The sequence below is a fragment of the Aplidium turbinatum genome, chromosome 3 (genome assembly GCF_918807975.1).
Source record: "Aplidium turbinatum chromosome 3, kaAplTurb1.1, whole genome shotgun sequence".
Taxonomy (NCBI): Eukaryota; Metazoa; Chordata; class Ascidiacea; order Aplousobranchia; family Polyclinidae; genus Aplidium; species Aplidium turbinatum.
The window spans coordinates 7997489-8018603 of NC_137474.1; the positions used below are offsets into that span (position 1 = coordinate 7997489).

Below are 21115 nucleotides of genomic sequence, written 5' to 3' on the forward strand. Positions count from 1 at the left end.
TTGAGCGGGCTCTTGCTTAATCGTTTCAACTGGATGAGCTAAGGAGCTATTCAAATATCATGACGCAAAAAACCTCCGGCCTCTAAACTGTGATGAAGTTTGTGGCCGAACCAATAATTCACTATGGCGACATAGCAGAGTTCCAATCCGAGTGCGCATTGGGTGACCTCATAAGGCGAATTGGCACAACTGTGTATCAGCCTTCTCTTTGAAGTGTGGATAGTGCTGACATAGTTTCAGTGTTTTATTACAAAATATAAATATTTGAGCTAACACGATTATAAACTTCATGAAATACAACTTCTCTAAACTGCATATAGCTTCATCAGGTCTTGCGATTTCTGAAAAACAAGATAAGTTTTAAGCAGGATCCATTATAAACGTTTGAAGTAGCACCAGAATTGACTTTAACATTTTTTACAGTGTTGCCATTTCTCAAGATGTTGCAACGGTGCCAAATTTTTGTTTTCAGAAAATCATTTCGGTCTGGAGCACGCTTAACGTTCGCGTTTTGTCGCTTCTACCGCTTTCCAGACCTTTGCAATTTTATGGCTAGTAATATTCTTCGCTTTCGTGGTCGGAAAAGAAACTGAAGCAAAAACACCACTCAATACTTACCCTTTTTTCGTTAATTCGCTCTGAAGCTTTTCAAACTTGTCCGCAAACCAAGTCTGTGCTTCCTGCAAGAAACAAAAGGTAGACTACTGACTCGATGGTAAGTGCAATTTGGATATGGGTGAAATGTGCAGCCAGCACTGTAGCGAAAGGTTGATCATAACTGAGTTCGTTGGGCGCCCGATGTTTTAAACGAAAAACAACAAGGCTAAGTAAAGTTGGTTCAGTAATTGAACCAGCAACAATTGTCGGAGTGTACGCGTTTCAAGAATAGCTTATTAGCTATCCATTCAGCTGCACGTAGTGTATGGAAAAAATCATACACGCCAAGCAAAAACTTAGCTTATACCTTATTCTTCCCTATTCAAGAAGCTTCCTCATTCCAAAGAGGGGTTTTCACAATCAATGGTAAATAACACAAATAAGATTTCTTTTTTGTTGTTCCTGTGTGACTTCACATAAAAGCTTGCTTAGTAGCTCAGACGACAATTTTAGACCCTTTGTTAGGGCAAAAGCAAATTTCGCTTTTCAACCTTCTGCCAGATAACAAAATCCGTCATTTTTACACTGATTTAACGTCTGCAGAGTAAAATGACGCATTTTGCTATGTGGGTTTTGTTTGACAAGAAGCTACCACGAGACAACCGACCAACCTGAAGATTCTCTTGGACTTGCACCGATTCCACTTCCACCTTTCGTAGCTTCTCTTCAGTTTCACGTTTCTCATGTACGGCCAATTCCATGGCTTGCTTCATTGTCTTCATCGACAACATAATTTTTAATTATTTTGCGTCACACGGGCAACACTGCCTTACCAAACAAACGGACTGAGATGACACGTCTTCTTTAAAAGTTAACAAGCAAATTGATGCGTTTTAACGATATATCGAATTTTAATAAGGCGATGGTTGTATGCATCTTCACCGCATTTATGGTAACAAGTTATACCTGTACTTTATCACTGAGGATGCGTTTTTCAGCTTTTAACTTTGCGATTTCAGTTTCGAATCTCGCGTTGGCTTCCCGGGCAACCCTGTGAGCTTCGCTGAGTGCGGAAATGTCGTCTTTCAATGAAGAGATCTGATTCAAATAGAAAAAATCAAAAACAGTGAATCCGGTTAAATTACAGTTTTATTGTATGAGAACATAAAAGCAACGCAACTGCTTTTGATATATAACAGCGTATAACCAGTCAGTCAGTTTTCGCAGTGTTTCGAACTATGTATCTTCAACAGTACAATAGGCTACCGTACTTGAAAGTGATGAAATATCCACATCTACCACCAGAAGAAATACAAATTACCTCGCGGTTGAATGTGGATATCACTTCATACTGTTGCTTATTCTTTTCAGCGTAAGTCCGCTTGCTTCGTTCCAAGTCTGACAGTTCGTTGTCTATTGCCTAAAATAGACTGGGATTGAAACTAACGTCCTGTTTGTCATTTTGGATATATTACGTTGATTTATAGTTTGTAAACGTGAAATGGCGGTAATAATAACGTTGGGTAACAAATGCTTTGTTAGTTAGTGCTAGAACCGCAAGCCCAATAAACTACATGATTATCACCCAGGCAGCAAAATCCGTCTATTTCACATGAAACAAGAATACTAACAGAGAGTTAACAAAAAACACATGATTTTTTACTTTTAACTTTTGTTCCGTGTCCACGTGGCTCTTTCGCTCCCTCTGGTGGCGATCAATAATGCTTTTTTGTTGTTTCAGTTTCTCTTTGAGCTTGATGATGCTCTGTTCCTTGTCCGCAAGCTTCGAACGGAGATCAGTGTTGCCCTTCGTCAATTGCGAATTTCGAATTTGTGAGCTTTCTTGTGACTTCTTGAGCTGAAAGAAGAAATTTTCAATTACGAAAAGAATGAAAGGGAAAAAAAGAGAAGGAAATGTAATAAGAGAATGACAATACTATTAATAACAAATAAAATCAGCAAAATATGACCTTTCAAGCCGCATATCTTGAGAGCAATGCTATAGATAAACAGCTTAAAGATGCATGGCTTACGTCGGATATTTGAGTTTGTAATTGTTTCCTGATGGCGGATCGTTCCTTTGCAAACTGGTCTTTGATTTGTTGCAGTCTGTCAGCGTGAGTTTGAGAGGTCACTGATCTGTCCTTCTCGTTTTCTTCCTGCTGTCTCACTAACATATCGACCCGTTCACGCTGAATTTCAAGATCAGTCTGAGAATACAAACCAGGATTTGAGATGATTGAAGAAAAATGATTAGAAAAGTTTCCAAAAAAAAAAAGAAACAATACCTTGTATTTGTCCGCATTTTGTTGAAGTTTTTCGTTTTTATTAAAGGCTTCTTCGAGCGAACCAGTCAAGCGTACGTTATCTTCCCTTGCACGCTCCAGTGCATCTAGGGCCGGAGATATTCTCGACTGTTCGTCTGCATCTCGGTCGCTCAAGGACTGCTGTAACATAGCAACCATGCTTTGGAGATCATTGGCCTCCTGTTGTAGATTTTGCCTGTAAATGAAAAACAGGATTGTACTGGAGACCTGTTTTGAAAGCTTCTTTTTTCGTAATTAAAAGTCAAATGTTAGGATCTGACTGAAAGTAATATGCTGCAGACCATGCTACCTGTGAAAAAATGCAATACTAGTTCCTACCTTTCTTCATACAATGCTGCTAACTGTGTGTCCTTTCTGCCGAGTTGTCCCTGCGCTTGGTTCAATGCATCCTGCAACTCAGTCTGGTGTGACGCCATTTCATGCATGGCTGACGTCAGCCTATCGTTGTCCGATTTGCAATCGTTCATGTCACGGTTGAGCAACGCTAGTTTGTGTCTTTCTTGTTCCTAAAAACAATCAAACTTGAACTGTAAACGGATGGCTGCACAGTATAAGAGAAGGTTTCCCAGAAACAAGGTACGAACAGTAATTCGCATAAACGTAGCATTGGCCGATTTATACAATTGTACCGCCAGACCCAAAGCATTAATTGATTTTGCCAGTGACCGAGGAATGTTGGTGCCAGTGTGGTACGTGGTTCACTCAGTTTTTTGGTGTCATAACTTTAAATTTACATTTTAGTTGAGACCCTGACCTTACACATAGCGGATCGTACGAACGCAGAACGTATACGTAACATATCAACTAGCAAATCAGTACGTTTTTACACGTCTGTAGACGTTGAACCAATATAAAAAAGGTCTGATTTGCTGTCTGGGAAGCTATACCACAGTAACAGTGGATTGTTTAGATTTTATTTGTATAACGTTATCTTTGCAACGACAAAGACAAACCGGTTTGACCGTGTGAAAACCGGAATTGGCTTCTTACCTTGATTGCATTCATTTGAGCGAGAAGCGCTTCCTTATCTCTGACAGCTTCGTCCCGCGCGGCAATAGCAAGATTGAAATCTGCTTCTCGTCTTGATAAACTACTTTGCAGCTGTAGTTAGGTATAAAAACACGTATTTAGACGTTAATATGTGGGTACATTTTATTAAACTAAAATTTCTCTTGTTGCAAAAATTAAGGAATTTGCGTTTTTTTCGTCAATAGTATAGTTTTCGATTGCTTTTAAAGTTCACACAACGTTTTGTCAAGAACAGCATACGACCAAAATCGTCTGCGAATATTCAAGTTGCCGTGAGGTAAATGAGCTGCATACTTCACACGAAAACATTTAAACAAGATTGACTTTATGGCGGCCTCAAAGATTGGTCGGCATAAAAAACTAGGTGAGTGTCCTGTCACCAACACCAGTGTTCCAATGAACATTTTTTTTATGAACCTGATTTACATTGACAGAACGTGTTTACTGTTTAGATGTTGAATCAATGTAGAGACGGATTTTGCCTGCTGCGTGATTAAAATATGTTTGGCACCTGCTTGACATGCGCGTTCGTCCGTTGTAGATCCACCCTTGACGTTGCCAATTCTGTGGTGAGTTGTGAATATTTCTGCTCGAGAGCTCGATTGGTGGCGCGCAGTTGAACTACTTGTGATTGGACGGTGGCGACCGCTCGCAATTCCTCTTCAAGTTGTTCAACTCGCATCTACCATAAAAGAAGTTTCTTTTTCATATCTAGCGCTCTATACAATTGCACGAAGCAGACATGCACGAAGCAGACACGCACGACTGTCAGGGCTTAAGGTGCGTCTACACGAGAAAGTGTTCTTGCTTAGAAATTCTTGCTTAAGCTCGTTTCGTCTACACTGGCAACCTCGACGAAGATTTTGCTCGCTTGAATCGCGGTCACGTGAGTATCTAATCCCCAATGACGTCACGTTTTAAAAAGTTCGCGCCAAAGCATAGCAGTTCGCGCTAAAGTACAGCAGAGTAGACCAAGCAACTGACTGTTCTTTAACCATTTGAAGTTGTTGCAGTCTTTCAGTCATGGCTTCCCAGAAGTTGTGTAAAAAATGCTGCAAAAAGCGAAGGATGCAAACCCGCAATTTACTGCTTATTGAAGCATTCAGACACCTCAGTGAGGTTGAAATGTTGGAAACAGAATTTCGTGTCAGCGTGGGTGACTGGTAACAACCAGCAAGATCATTCCTCCGCTATTTTTATTACCCAGTGTACAATGGCAATGGTTTTCTGCTGAGATCCTGTTTTGGATCTGAAATTGGAAAATATTGTGCTTTCTATGGGCTATTTCGAGTACGGTCACCGCCAGTTCAGCCCGCAGCATTAATAGGAACGGGTTGGGATCAAAACTTAACGAAATCCTTTAACGATACCGCCCTGCCCTGTCTGGATACTGAGCTGAGAGGAGACCTGAGATTTTGGCGGAAAAAACATTTCTAAGCAAGAGAACTCACTTAAGCGCCCAGTTTTTCGCTCTGGAGCGTATTTTTTCTCGACGGCTCGCTTACTCGCCCATTTTCTTAAAAGTAAGCGGCACAAACTGCGATTAACTTAAAGAAACAAGAAGTTTGGCTAGCTTAAGCAAGAAAATAGTCGTCGTGTAGACGCACCTTAAGAATGCAGACAGTTACAGCGCAACCATATTGAAGTGCACGCGAGATCATATTCCTCGGAAGGTATTTTTTCAAGCTTAGTAGCACATTGAAAAAAAAACTCAAAACACAAACTAAAAATTAATAGAATTTTAAAATTATGCCATTTCTGTGAGATTTTTAGTAAAACCCAAAAACTGGCACATCACAAAAACATCATCGGCTAAGCCTTAAACTTTCAGGCCCACAAGTATGATTAAGTTCATCAAAAAAAAAACACGTTTCAGGAAAATGACTAAAAGTTTGGTGTTAAAATTGATATTGCAACAAAGTGATGGAATTAAAGTTTCATTTTTTTATTACTTGAAGTTTTCCGTTTTGATAAGAAAGTTGACTTTTTGCTGCGTTGCTCCCATGAGCAAGATCTTGTGCCGTCTTGTAAGCTTGCTCCTGGTGTTCTACGTTTGCCACTCGGTTCATTAGACGCTGGTTTTCTTCCTCTAACTGAGATCGCTCCTTCATGATGACTTCTTGCTCCAACTAAAATCAAAAGTCTTTGTTAATAATAATTACAATTGATAAAATTAATAACAGGCAGCCGGTCGACCCCAATGTTTCGGGATGAAGATCAGGCTTCTTTGAAGCAAAATAGAGAGAGAAAGAAATGAATCACCTTTCTGTTTCATGTTTCCATGACGTTTCACGGTTAATTTAATAGGTTTCTAAATCGTCATCGATATGCCTGCTCTAGAGACGGTGCATTTACTTGGTTTGGCCAGGCAAAAGAAAATTTTCCTTTCATGCAGTTTTTCGAGATCAAAGCATACTGTCCAGTGTCCATGCTTGTAAACTTTTTCTCAATCGGCATAAATAATCCCTTCTCAAGCAAAAGTGGGTTAAAGACATGACAAAGCAGCAAGATATGCATTAAATCAACAAGTATGACGTCACCTTCAGCTCTTCCAACTGCTGTTGCAGCAGCTCCTTGTCACGAGCGACGTCGGCGTTTGCTCGGTTCAAGTCCTTCAGAAGGCCCTCTCTGGCTTTCACAGCTTGTTCTTTCTCTTTGAGGGCGCAAGCTGTTTTCTAAGATGAGAAATACTGAAGTTGGAAAAGCGAAACGTTGAACCGCGTGTTTTCGTGTCAGGTTGCTAAGTTGTTTGTATGATAGTAGAAAAACGACCTTCTTCATAAACAGACCAATTATGCTTGATTAGCTGTGGCCTGCCTTATAAATTCCCTCCATTTTGTTTGGTCTTTAGTTTGTGTTAATAATTTGTTTCGTGGGTATTTAGTGACTGATCAGGTAAAGTGAAAGAATCTCACCTTTTTTTCTTCAAATAGTTTTTCGTCTTGCTCTTTTTCGTGTTCGGTGTGCTCCTGCTGTTTCTCTTTCATTACACTTTCCTGCTCTTTGATGCACTGCTCGAGAAGCATGTTTCGTTCTTCAAGCTCCCTGTAGCGTTTCTTCTCAATTCTGACAGCCTAAGGAAAAAAACAAACTCACCATTTGTAATTCCATCAAGCACGTTTTGGCTGCACAGCCGAGTGGTGAAAACCGTGGTGCGCATTCGAAAAGAACACCGGATCGATACTTCTCAAGAGCATGCGGCACTGTCAATAGCAAGATACGCCTGAAGATGGACACAAAGAAAATTCCGTATAACTGCTGTTGCAAAATGATGTTCATGGCCCATCACCTGGTTCATTTCTTCTTTCAATCTGCTCTCCAACCTTCTTCTCTTCATTTGCTCCTCACTCTCTCGAATTGTCTCCTCTTCTTGTTTTTTTGTTTCCTGACGCTCTTTCTCTTCAAAGTTTCTTTGTTCAATCTCCAATTGCTCCTTCAGCTTTAAATTCTCATCCTCTAAACGAGAAAAGGCTGCCTGGAAAAAACAAAACAAAACCACTGCCATATCAACATCACAACGTTAACTGATGTTAAATTATTCGATATTAATAAGAAGTACAGTATATATATAGCAACTTAACGTCAGTAAATCAATTGATGCTTTTCAAGAGCGACTAAGTTCATAAAATCGGTGTAATCGTCAACATCTTCAGGTTCAAATCAAATATGTTGCGGGATAAGAAAAAAACGTTCTCTGTAGTTTCCTTTTTCGATAAAAAATATTAATTTCGACGATATATTCCCAGACAGCAAATCAACCAATTTTCACATTGACTCACAATGTTGAGAGCCTTAGTACGCAATGTAAACAAACAAACAATGTAAAAAAACAGTTGGTTTGCTGTCTGGGTCATCATTCTAGCGAAAGACTCAGTTGAAGACGGTTCCACCTATGAAGAGCAAACAATGACAGCGTGGAAGCTACAATGTTATGGTTAGCGAATCGCAGTTGCTCGCTGTACTAGTGAGTGCTCAGCCTAGTGTTGATAGCCGGGAAGAATGCTCCCTTTTTCACAAAACCTCTATCAAGTTGCATGTTTAAAGTTATAAGATACAACACAATACTTGTGTGTTTAAACCAACTATTTCATCATCCCTCTTCGGGATATCAACATAAGAGAGACAAAAGGTGATTTAGCATTGGAATATTTCAACCGTTACCTTTTGAACCTCTAACACGATGTTACATCTTTTAAGTTCCTTGTTTAGTGCAGCTTGTTGAGCATCAAGTGATGAATTGTTTTCTTGATTTTGATGTTGCTCTTCAATCAATCTGTCGAAATAAATAAACTTAGCATAGCGAGTACTCAGCCTTGCCCTGGCGCCAAGTAGATTGCCTTCTACACACTAAGCAATAAGCATAGTGTGTGTAAGCAAGCAAGACTTATCCTAGCGTTTGTTGCATGAAAAAGATTTTTCTAGCGTATCGGATAAGGCGCTGGCATTCCAATCATGCAATCCTGGTTCGACTTCCAAGCTTAAGCTGGTTGTTGAAAACCACTGCTCACCTCTACCCAGGGTGTAATAAATTGGGTGGGCGTAGTTGCTGAAGAAAAAGAGACCGAAAAAAAGGACTCTCGTTAGTGCCCGAAGACCGAGTATAATAAGAGTTGAGACCCTTATCTTCACATACCCAGATATTCGGGGTCAAGTGTAGGACTAGTATAGGACTACCAGCACCCGTGGCTCAGTGATTATCGCCTTCGGCTCTGGTGCTGGTAGCCCTGGGTTCGATTCCAGGTCGGGTCATACCAAAGACTTAAAAAAGGGTACCGATTGTGTTCTTTCTTGCATAACGCAGTGAGGATAAATCGAGTAATAATCTGGTGACATATCACCCTCTTCCAATCTGCCTTGAGCCAGGATGAAAGCAGTACGGCTGATAAAATCATATGGAACCCTGTCAAGCAACCCATGTTGATGCGCAATCTGGTGCAAGCGGAGATAGCGAATGATTATATAGGACTACCTTTACCTCATTTTCGTTCAACAATTGCTAAAAACACGAGTATTGAGGATGGGGTATTTTGAGCTTGTTTGAACATCAGTCTAAATTTAAATTCTTCTGATTTGTGTTTTACCTTCGTATGGCAATTTCTTTGGCGTTTATTTCTTCCTTCAATGAAGACAAGGTTTCCTCCAGATTTTTTGCTTTTGCATGAAAGGAGGTCGTTTCTGTCTTCAGCTTTTGGTTTTCCTCTTTCAGAGCAATGTTTTCCTCTCTATATGACTCGGCCTGTTGAAACAAGAGTGTGATGTTAGCAGCTTCCCACTGATTGATGAACGCAGAGTGGAAACGTGTTAAATCACAACACAAAGTTTATCAGTTGTAAAACAATACAAAAATTATCGGCCCGATCCAACATGAAGTTGGTAAAACCAACTTCACCCAACCCAACCAACTTCACCTATTTTCATTCAACCTTAATCAATATGACGACAACCTCGCCAAACCGACCTACTGTTTGGACACAATTTGAGCAAGCAAGACGTCAGTCCTAGCGAGGAAAAAGTCACAGCAATACTTGTAGGCTACTACGCAGCGCAAAAATTGAAAACAAACTTCATTTTTGTATATTCGTAAATAACGCTTTTCCTATAGGAGTGAAAACGATGACTGCACAATACTATTGTATTGGATTAGCCCTTACAGCCCCATTTTAGAATTTTTTACAGCAAATTTTGGTTTGAAAAGCAAATTGGCTAATAATTTGTCTAGTACTGTATGTCACCAAATGAGGTAGGTTGGATCACCGAGGTCTGACCACCAGCTTGTTGTTAAGCTGCAGAAATAGGTGACAAACGCCATGTCTCCATAGATCAGTAACTTAAAATCGTTGCTATTCAAAAGGCCTTACCATGGCGACCTTTATCGCTATGGTCTTCACCAGCGGTCCCCTTTCTTTTTTTCTCACAGACCGGTTTTACAACGAAAATAGCCTAGCTGACCAGCGATAGGAAAAATAAAGTTCGGCATGTAGCCTACTTATCGGTCTATCTTTCATAGCGGTTTAAACACACTTCAAGCAAGACCCGCAAAATAAAAAAGATAAACAATGGAAAATTCAAGGTTGGAAAAAGATGCCAGTTTAGCAAGGGGTCAGGGAGGTTTGTTCCCCAGAAAATTTTGATTAATTTAACGTTGTTTTGATCGCTTTTTGTGCACTTTCAGACCAAATAATTTTTTTAATTAAAACGCACACCTTGTATTTGGTCAATACCATCAAATTAAAACTGGATTTCTCTAGAAGTTTGAGTGACAAGGTTTGATTGAAAAGATCTGCTCATACGCCGATGATGATGATTGGAAATTGAAGTAGCTTTTTTCGATTTTAGGGAGAGGTACGTAATCAAGTGCCCCCGCCTTGGATCCGTTGCTGCTTAGGCAGATGATTTAGGCTACAACAAGTTACAGTAGGTAATACTCATCTTTAGCCTGTGACTCTACATATGCAATTGATTGAGTTTCGCTTTTAGCAGCATGATCGTAGCTTACTTCACAAGGTAGATTTAAACGATCTGTCTTAGCCAGATCTGGCTATCTGGTACGATCTAGCTATTAGTACAGATCTGGTTGGTACATCTGGCTATTAGGTTAGATCTGGCTGGTACAGATCTGGCTATTAGTACGATCTGGCTAAGACAGATCGTTTAAATCTACCCTGTGAAGTACTCTACATATATTTAGTGCATTGCTGTAATTGTTTCTACTGTAAACAACTCATTTTATGGCTAAGGACATACTTTCAACCAACTCGCACTCCTGACGGACATTTTGGACGTGAGTTCTCGCGACCAGGTACTGGGTCGCGAGCCGGTTGTTGGAGACCCCTGGTCTTTACAAATAACAAATCTTTGGAAAGAAAACTGTGGTACCTGTTTCAACTCAAATTGAATTTCATTTTCCATGTCTTGGACCCTTGAAAGTAGGGAAGCATGGGAGTTTTCGATCGCAGCCCGAACTTCTTTTTCGCGAGCGACTTCTTGTTTTGCCTCGTCGAACTTTCGAGAATACTTGTCACGAAGCATGTCGATCTCTGAGCTACTTTCCTTGCTCATCTAAGAGGAAGAACTTTGATCACGGCTCGCGAAATCACATTTTGTTGAAAATATATTAGAATGACCAAAATCAGAAAATCAAACTCAATCTCTCTGAACATTAGAATAAGAATTTTACAGGTGTACGTTTGATCACTTCTGCTATATGGCTGTGAATCCTGGACTATATGTACGCAGATAGAAAAAAAGATTAACAGTGCTAAAATTTGGTTCATACGGAGAATGATGGGAATTAACTGAATTAATACGATCACCAATGATGAAGTGTGGAGACCCTCTGGGTGCACCCCTGGCGTCCTCATTATGAACTGTTACAAAAAGGAAAATGACATTTATCGGGCACGACGCACGTCTATCGTAAACGCGGAATAGAGCATTCGGTAATGATGGGACGGCTTCCAGGTCAGAAGAACCGATGGCATCCAGGTATAGGAATTTTTAAGAATCTTTTAATGTGGATAAACCAGGATTTTGTAAATTTAATAAGAACAATGGACGATCGATCGTTGTAGAAAATCACGGTAGCCGACGCCTTATTAAGGCATGATGATGGTGATATTGGAATGACAAAATCTGGCTTCTGAGCAAAAAATCTAAAACTTGAGAATATCACATTTTTTCCTACTTTAATTTTGTCAAACAAAGAGTTAAAAAAACGTGTAAACTAATACGAGTGAAAAAGGACTTACTTTAGCATGGAAACGTCATTAATAAACTTAAAACAATTTTAAACATTTCGACTTCTGAACAAAATCTTATTGAACAGTGGTTTCTTACGGTTGTGTGCAGTTGTAGTCGATCATGGAGCTTTTTCACTTCGGATTCAGCTTCGTGCCACCTAGTGGCATGTTCCTCTCTTCTCCGCTGCTCCTCCAACAAATCTTCATTTTGTTTCTTTATTAAAACTTCCTGCTCATTAATTTCTTGTTTCAACCTGAAGGAGAAAAAAGTGAGTAATCCAAGCAATAGCTGACAGTAGCAATTAAAGATGATAAAACAAAAACAATTCTCGCATAAGTTTGCAGCATTACTCAACTCAATTATCAATTTCAAGTCTGGTTTGATTGCAAATGAATGAATAAAGAATGAAATGCTGTTTGAGTAAATTAGCTACACAACAGCCTTTACTTTGGAACAAGTGACATATCACCACATAACCAACTCATTTCCTCTAAAAACTAGACTGAAAAGTATAAAGTTCATGAACAATTCAAGATAAATGATAAGTAAAAGTCACTTACTTGTCAATGACGAGGTTTTTCTCTCTATCTCTTGCTTCGTGAGACGTTTTGGCAGCGCACATGTTTAATTTCAAGGATTGGATTACACTTTCGGTCTTGCACAAACGGCTGATCAATTTAGAATATTGATCTGACGACACGGACGTTTTTTTTGCGTCTGAATTTGGTTGATTCAAAGAATTCTGGATACAAGAGTTCTACATCAAGGATTTAATCAATACACAAAAGCATGGTTGCAACTAGTACACACTACACAGTCATAGAACTCAGTGACTGAACATATTTTAATCCTTTTCAAACTTAATCCTTAAAAATAAAGACATTATACCTTGTTCTTTGATGTCATTATCCAAACAATTCCACGTAATAAAGGCTTTGTAAAAACTACACTCATAAAAAAGATGGACGAAAATGTACATAGGCGAAAGTTTTTGCACTGTAAAGGACTCCATATAGTTTTCAGCTATATACTAATAACTTACAATGTTAAGTTGGAGTGGTTTAATGGTACTTTTTGTATGATTTGGTTTGGATGACCTAAGCTCTGGCTTATCAAATTCTTTTGCAAATCGAACTGATCTTTCAGCTGGTTTTTTATCTGCAAATAGATGATCTCACAGTAATTGCTAAACAAAATTACTAAAAAATTTCACAATTGCAAACCTGACCACCTTACACAATTAAGGATGCCAAGATGGTAAAATTAACAAAAAAGTTTGATAACATCAAAAGAATAACAACAAAATACATGGTTAAAATAATTTAGATGACAGCTGCAAGTCAAGCAAACTAACATTCCGTACTGGATCTAATAATGCTATATTTTGCCCACTTCTACAACAATGATGCTTAGTTATGAGAAAATTACATACACTGTATGTACTATCAGTTCTGTACTTAAGCATTTGACTTGTCATAAATGTGTAGACAAACTAGTCAGTAACTCCAATTATTATTATATTCAATCGTTTATCTTCTTCCTTGCTCTATAAACTTTACGTCATTGTAATAACTAATATATTTTTGCTTCTTCTTCGTCGTGTGAGGGTCTGGGGCCAAGGGTCTATACTTTTACCACCCCAGATTCACAATATTTTTGCTAATAAGATAACTAACTTACAAGATAAGTTAAAAAATTAAAACTTTTAGATAATTTTTTTTTTAATTTCAACCTCATCATACACTTGTTTTAAGTCTCATCATTACGCTCTTACCATTGATATCCAGGCCAAGTTTAGGAAAATTGATTTCAGAAAGCAATGCTGCAAATGGCGATGCATCATCCGAACTAAAAACATTTTAAATAGAAAACTTCAATATAAATAAGTCCACTTTTGACAACAGTTCATTTTACAATTTTTCCAAAAAAAAACTTTATCTCAAGCAAAACTAACACGGAATGGCCTGTTTTGGAGAATCCGATTTGCAGAGGCCGATTTGGAGAAATGCCAATTCGGAGACAGCCTTTTTTGGAGAAAACCAATTTGGGTGATTTCTAGAAAATGCAGCGACTGCTTCTGTTTATGTAGCAACTTTGTAAGGATCATGTCATATGCAGTGACGTTCGGTGGCTTAAACCGTTGGGAAAGCAACTTGGAAATATGCTGCAGCAAGGTAGTAGGCACGAAGAGCGTAACCGTCGAGCGAAGCTCGAAGGCGTGTTGCCGAAGGCAACACTTCCAGCGGGGGGTCTGGGGGCCTCCCCCAGAAATTTTTGAAAAACACTTCCAATTTGGTGCGCTCTGAGAGCATTTCCAAAACAAATCAAAAATAAAAATCTGTCAAATTATGCTTCGCCTATGTCGTGATCATACATCCATTTAATGTTTAGATGTCATGAACAATCTTAATTTTAATGTTGCAGGACCAAAATCCAGTGTTAGACATGGAATAATAGTTGTCTAAATATTTAATTTGTCATGAATGTTCATTCTCAGATATTCAGTTAGGCCTACACCCTACACTACAAAAACTAACACTTAGGCCTAAACATTACAACCGCAAGCAATTTGTACAAAAAGCTGGATAAGTTTGCCTCCTGCGTATAGAAGCTTAACGAACTAAATATTGCATCCGCACCTGAACAATCATTGGCGAAGTAACGTTATATCAACGCTGTAAAAAGGGCAAAGGCATGACTATGAAAGCTAGTAGGCTAAAGTACATGGCGAGGAGACATCAAAAAACAGCAACAATCTTTTCGCCTTTATGATGCTGTGCTGTGTACCGTGACAAGAGACCATTCTGTGCGTATGACGAGATAATCTAGCGATTGTACGCATTGACGTCACTGGGAAAGCAACTCTAACCATAACACATCTGATTGGCTAAGCAGCTGGTGACGTTTTGCAAAACGAGTTAGGATTGGATAAAACGAAGGCGTTTTTTGACGTTTTTGAACGTGGGGAAAGCAACTTTTTGCTTTCCCTGGAGCCTCAGTGATTGTTTCTGACAGGAGCGTTTGCATTAATTGGCATTTATAGGCAAGACATGCGGTTTGGTGAGGACTTAGACTACTCACAAGCGTTACGAGTAATTCTAGTCACGAACACAGTAATTTTCAAGTTAAAATAGACGTGATAAAAATAATAAGAAGTTAAACCTAGAATTCAGTCATTATATTTTGCATAGTTTTCGCTCAGGTAAGCACTGCTTTCCTTGCTTTCCCTCACCGATCGTCACTGGTCATATGCCACATTGCTATAGGAGTATTGTGTGTGTACAACTGCACAGTGCACATCATAAACAGATTCTTGGAGTTCACCTGTTTTTTAACATTTGGTACAGAAAAGTAAAGCAGAGCTTGCAGAATGTTTATTAAACATTTATCAAAACTGCATCAACTAAAAAAAAAGTAACTAAAGTCGATTATCTTAGCGCTGTCACAATAAACATCAATGTTCATCAACATACTGTTCAGTGAATAGGCTATATACAATTATACATAAGAAAACTAAAAATGTAATTTACAAAGTAAATCAAAACTTTCTTGGGAAGAACTTGTTAAGTGTGACCTTTCAGCCCTGAACATAAACTCTGCCAACTCAACAGACAGCGAGGTGTGGAGTAGAAGATTTTGCTCTTGACAGACAGGCCACACCTTCAACATGAAGAATTAATTCATGGCTTGTATAATCAAAATTGATTGATGATGATGATAACTCAACCCGATAGCAGTAGCAGCACATAAGAATAGTTCTAAATTTCGAACATTAAACTACAAAACAATATACTGAAAACAACTAAGTATGAAGCCATGCCATACTTGTCCTCTGCTTTGACTGATGGACTGATTCCAAGATCAAGAAGCATTTTTGCAAGATTTTTTGAGTCATTTTCAGCTCCAACAAGTCTTTCTTGCATCAGCTGCAGAAAAACAATTGATTATTGCAAAGCTTAGGTAGGTAAAATAAAGTATTATATATTAATTTAAGTGTAAAACTACACAATACACATACGGCAGGGGTCGACAGCCCTTTTGAGCCGCGGGCCAATTTGATAAAATAAAATATACTGGCGGGCCGTAACTGGCGGGACAGCTTTTCTGAAACGCAAATATCTTACCCTTAAATTGCACGGCGTTTTACACTCCTATTCATGCTTATATGATATGTTTATTGATATGATAAAAGGAATTTATTACTTTGAAACCGATTATTAAAAGAACAAATGTGTGTAACAATTTAACGTGAATGTTGATGTTGTTTGCATTTTTCTGCCAAATTGCCAAACTCAGTTTTGATATTGGAACAAGAAATTTGTAAAACATCATTAACATGTTCATCAGAAAAACGTGATCGAAGTTCATTTTTTGCAAAGCTCATCTTGGAAAATAATTGTTCACAAAGATAAGTGTTCCCAAACATGGATGCAATTTTTTTCGCATTATCTCGTAATTTCGGAAATAGGGTTGCAGATACATGTTCTTTGTAAAACACTTCCGGAGAAGTAACGTGAAACTTCGACTTTAACGTTGTATTATTCTGAAGTTCAATCAGTTCCATCTGCACGCTATTGTCCGCATCGGCTGGATCCACATCAAAAGGTGTTGCCAGTAACGCGAATTCGTGTTTGTGCCTTCGCATGTCCTGGAACCGGGAAGCAAACTGCTGTTTGATGTCAACAATAATCTCCACATATTTCAACGTACTTGACGGACTGTTGTTACCAAGATTGGAAAAATGTGCAAAATTAGAATTACGAAGTTGGTGTTCCCAAAGTCGCAGCTTACATTCAAATGCAGCAATAGAATCATAAAGAGAACTTATCAGGTGTCCGCGACCTTGTAATTTTAAATTCAAATCGTTCAAATGGGTTGTTAAATCCACCAAAAAGGCCAAGTCAGTAACCCATTCGGGGTCATCAAAATAACTTGTGTTCACTTTTGCACAAAAATGAAACGTGTGCAATGAAGCATATAATTTGTAGATTTTAGCATGCGAAAAACAACTTATTTATCGTCGCGGGCCGAATTGCGTGTCCGTGGTTTTGTTGCACTATGATTTTAGCATGCGAAAAACAACTTATTTATCGTCGCGGGCCGAATTGCGTGCTTTTGCTTGGAACTGCTCGCGGGCCGGAACGAAGCGCCTGGCGGCCAGACCTGGTCCGCCAGCCGTAGGTTGCCGACCCCTGACATACAGTATTGATCTTTTAATGGCAAGTTTACAACCACCAATATTAAAATTGCTCTGTGAATTTATTGTTAATTTTTGACGTCTTTCAGTGTGTAAATAAACAGTAGATTTTAAAATACTGATAAGCATGAAAAAACATCCAAAGTTGGCAGTTTCAGTTTTTCTGTACTTTCTAAAGTTCCCATTAAGACTTTTTAGTTATAATATATATTCATTATTCAGCTTAAAATGAAAATAGCGTACCATGCTTCTAATTTTTTCAAGACTTTATTCATTCCCTTAAATAAAACAACTGTTATAAATTATTACAGTTTTACTACAAATAAAAGGTTATAAAATGATGTTAGTGGCCAAACTGATTTTTTGTTAAATTAGTAAGTTCAGTGAAATAAACTGCCAAATATGTATTAATATGCAGTCTACCAATTATTACCCCCCCCCCCCCCCTCATAACCTGAAAATAACAACGCAACCAAAACCAACATAACAAAAAGTTTAAAACTTTAGTTTTTTCCACTAGTATTAGGCAATTTCATCGTAATTTATATACAAAAGACAGACGAAACATTGCACTTTTCATTAGTTTCCAAACAGAGTTGTTAAGGAAGTTTATTATGATAACTACAATAAGTCTACAAGATTTAACACAAACTGCACTGTTTGCACACAGGCCTCAAAACAACTTTTTTTTCGGCGGCCAAACGTGTCTGACTGAAGCAAGCTGTTCGGCGGCCAATCACAAGCACATGGCGGCTATCGGAACTTCGACACGCATTAACATACAGTCTTCAAAATTAGCACATTTTTACTTCGGCAGAAACGTTGCCGAGGCCAAATGACAAAATTTGAAATTGCCACGACAATTGCTATGAACGTTTATTAGGAAACAATTGTATCAAAACATGTAAAACGAGAAGTGAAAAATATACTAGAGTAGTCTATCACGACCGCACTGTTTTATTTGTTGTGATGTAATCATACCAAAAGTAGCGATAAAGCGAGCAACAAAATACGCACGTCGCATGCTGTTACAGTAATTCACGTTAAATAACTCACGTGGGAAAAGTAAGTTTAGTTTGGGTTGATTCAACGTTCGAGTCAGCACAAATCGATTTAATTTTCCCCGCGGGTTATATTGCGTAACAACAATGCCCAATAAGAAATTTACATTTGTTTTACATTAATTTGACATCTAACAACGTTGAATTATCATAAAATAACGTTAATTACTCAACCAGGTACCGGTAACAAATTAATAGCTCCCTGCGAGAAGATTGCCTCGATTTACGTATACACTAACATAATTTCGGCACAATTGGGATACTGCGAACAACACAACGTCTGTTTGATAAAGAACTAGCTGTCAGAATCGGAATCATCAGATGCTGTATCGGAGCATGAGGTTGTCGCATCATCACTGGAATCAGACACATTAAGAGGCTCATCGCTTGGCTGTAAATCTACACCGTCTTCACCGTTCGCAATGAAGCGTCTACGTTTTGCGGCTTTCGAGCTTTGATACCAATCCACATGCCTCTTTCTTTTTCGTAGAGCTCCATCGGGGTGTTGACTAAGGAACAAATCTATGGCTATGCCATACTGACTGGGAGGAATATCTAACCCTAACCTTACAAGCGCTCGTGTGGCCTCGGCATTTTTATTGCCGACGTTAAAATAACGCGCCATTCATGCATCTGCGTCGGCAATTGCCGACCCTAATTTCGAAGACTGAATATATCGCATCAATAAAGAGTATTGTGATGTCACTTGCATCCTGCTTATGTCAGGCATCAGCTGCTTGGTCAATCAAAAATGTTAACAGCATAGAAGTGGCAAAGTACTTTATCCACAAGGCCACTTGCGTAAAATTTTCTCGGAACTTCATGGCGGACAAATGCGGCCGACGAAAGGGCGAGACCCAGCGGACAAAATGTCGATTTTTGTCAGTTAATCGCTACCATGGCCGAGATGGCCGCCTTCAGTTTCGAGGCCTGGTACATATATAGTTTTTTTCAAACACTTCTGATTGTTGGATTTTTAATTATTGTCCATCTGTATATTTGCAACCATTTTTTTCAAGGACTTCTGAAAATCATGTTTGTTAACTTAAACAGTTAATCTATTCTTTTTTTATTAGAAAGATATTTTCATACTCTTAAGCATATAATAATTTGGTGGTATTGTTGTGTGTATTAAAATTACAATAGCGCATTATGTAATTGTTGTTGTAATTCCAAAATGTATCCAAACATCACTGTCATTCTGGTAGAATAATTCTGCGCAGTCTGCCTAATAAAACAATCCATAACAAATGCAATATCAGCAACAACACGCGGACCGTGATAAAAGCACTTCTAATTGACGTATTTATTTTTATGCATCTTGAAAGTCAAGATGCCATTTTTTATAAAAAAACGGAGTTTTTCTAAAAACGTAATTTGAAAACCAAAAAAACAAGTTATAATACATAGTTAGCGTAAAAAGATAAAATGGAGCTGGTGTACAAGTCCCCACCCTGGTCATAAATGCTATCACGTAAATATATGTCAAAGATTTGAATCGACCAAAACACATAGGTTGAAGTGTATAAACAGTAAAGTAAAGATAAAGTAGTTTTCACCCAATACGTTTGGTCGATATCTGTCTATGACGTCATGGTATTTTTTACCAGGGCGGAGACTTGTACACCAGCTCCGATAAAATTTACACAAGTTGTGATAACATTATTGATTTTAAAGAAACTATTAAAAATTTTTTATGTCAAATTATTTTCAATTGCAAAATATTACAAATTTGTGAAGTGGATGCAATTACTTCGATAGTCCGATTTTATAACCGGTAGTCCGAAATACGTACATGGACCCTATAAATAATAAATTTATTAACAAAGTTTTTACCTTAAATGTTCCATCTCCATCCATGGACAAATCTAAATCTGCCATAATTAATTAAAAGAGATCCTATTTTAAAATGTTTGGCTAGCTTAAGTCTTGTTAACTGGTTTATGCTAAAATGCCAACACAGTTGAAATAGAAACACTGGCCACATTTTTGATACAATGTGTAACAAAAAGGGTATCAGTTAAAAAAATTAGCTTTATGAAATGTTTTATTACCCTAGTGTAGACTATCAGATGAAACAAGCTATTTGGATATTCATTCAACAAACTTTGCACAATTTTTGCTTGTTGATTGATTGAATCTTTATCCTCAGACTGAGAAAGCTTTTGAGAACTTGATTCTGGCAGTTTCGCATACTTGTAGGCTAGAGACTTCGAATCACTGACGCAGACTCGGCCACTGAGATTAACAGTGTGAAGTTTCTTATTGTTGAAGTGTTGTAGCCGGGAAATCATTCCATTCATTATGTGCCACTAAATGGAAAACAGTCCTTATAATGTGTTGCTCTAGTGCAGGGGTGGGGAACCTGCGGCCCGCGGGCCGAATGTGGCCCGCGTGACTGTTCCATGTGGCCCGCGTCAAAATTTCTTTACCCAAAATATATTGAAACAACAGCTCAAAAAAGAGTAGGCTCTGCATTCTCGGTATATTGCGAATGGCCGTCGATGAAGAAATGAAACGAAACGAAGTCGATCAGTTCATGAATAATCAGGGAAACCATGTCGTCGAACTCACTGATAGCCAATGGTTGTGTGACCTAGCGTTTATGGTTGACATTAGCGAGCACCTCTCCGAGCTCAACGTCAAATTGCAGGGACCGAATCAGCTTTTGAACTCCTTGTTTGCAAAAGTGAAATCATTTGAAGCTAAACTACATCTGTGGAAAGTACAACTTGAAAACAATAAGATGTTCTTAATAATGATGTTCCTAATAACTTCCAACATGAAATAGTAGATCTCCAGAATGACGGTACGTTGAAAGCGATGTACTAAAACATTCCACAGCTCAACTTTTATCAAAGCTGCATAAATGCTGGTGATTTTCCAGTCATGCGGGAACATGCTTTGAAATATGTGTCTCTGTTTGGAAGCACCTACCGCTGCGAATCAGTTTTTTCTGTAAATAAAATTTCGAAATTTTTAGTGGCCCGCTTGTGTTATTTCTCATTTTATGTGGCCCGCAATACTGAAAAGGTTCCCCACCCCTGCTCTAGTGCATCCCGAAAGTCGAACCAGTGCCGATTAATCTTGAAGCTTCTTCGTTTACAAAGTCATGCTACGGTATATCAACAATTTATAGAAACCGCCTTTGCTTGAAATTTAAA

General features: G+C 38.5%; 1 protein-coding gene across 1 annotated transcript; it reads right to left on the reverse strand.

The window, feature by feature from the left end:
• Window positions 1-169: 169 nt before the first annotated feature.
• Window positions 170-19898, reverse strand: LOC145766258 (coiled-coil domain-containing protein 150-like). Its single transcript, XM_082577933.1, has 24 exons — window positions 19788-19898; window positions 15519-15619; window positions 13468-13541; window positions 12736-12851; window positions 12254-12435; window positions 11790-11946; window positions 10830-11012; window positions 9035-9189; window positions 8115-8226; window positions 7243-7428; window positions 6869-7027; window positions 6494-6628; window positions 5906-6082; window positions 4465-4635; window positions 3915-4025; window positions 3243-3430; window positions 2886-3099; window positions 2631-2807; window positions 2261-2455; window positions 1919-2017; window positions 1564-1695; window positions 1269-1373; window positions 619-680; window positions 170-341 (listed from the first exon to the last, which is right to left on the reverse strand). Exons 1-24 carry the CDS (start codon window positions 19830-19832, stop codon window positions 326-328), a joined length of 3252 nt encoding a protein of 1083 aa, XP_082434059.1. The 5' UTR covers window positions 19833-19898; the 3' UTR covers window positions 170-325.
• Window positions 19899-21115: the final 1217 nt, after the last annotated feature.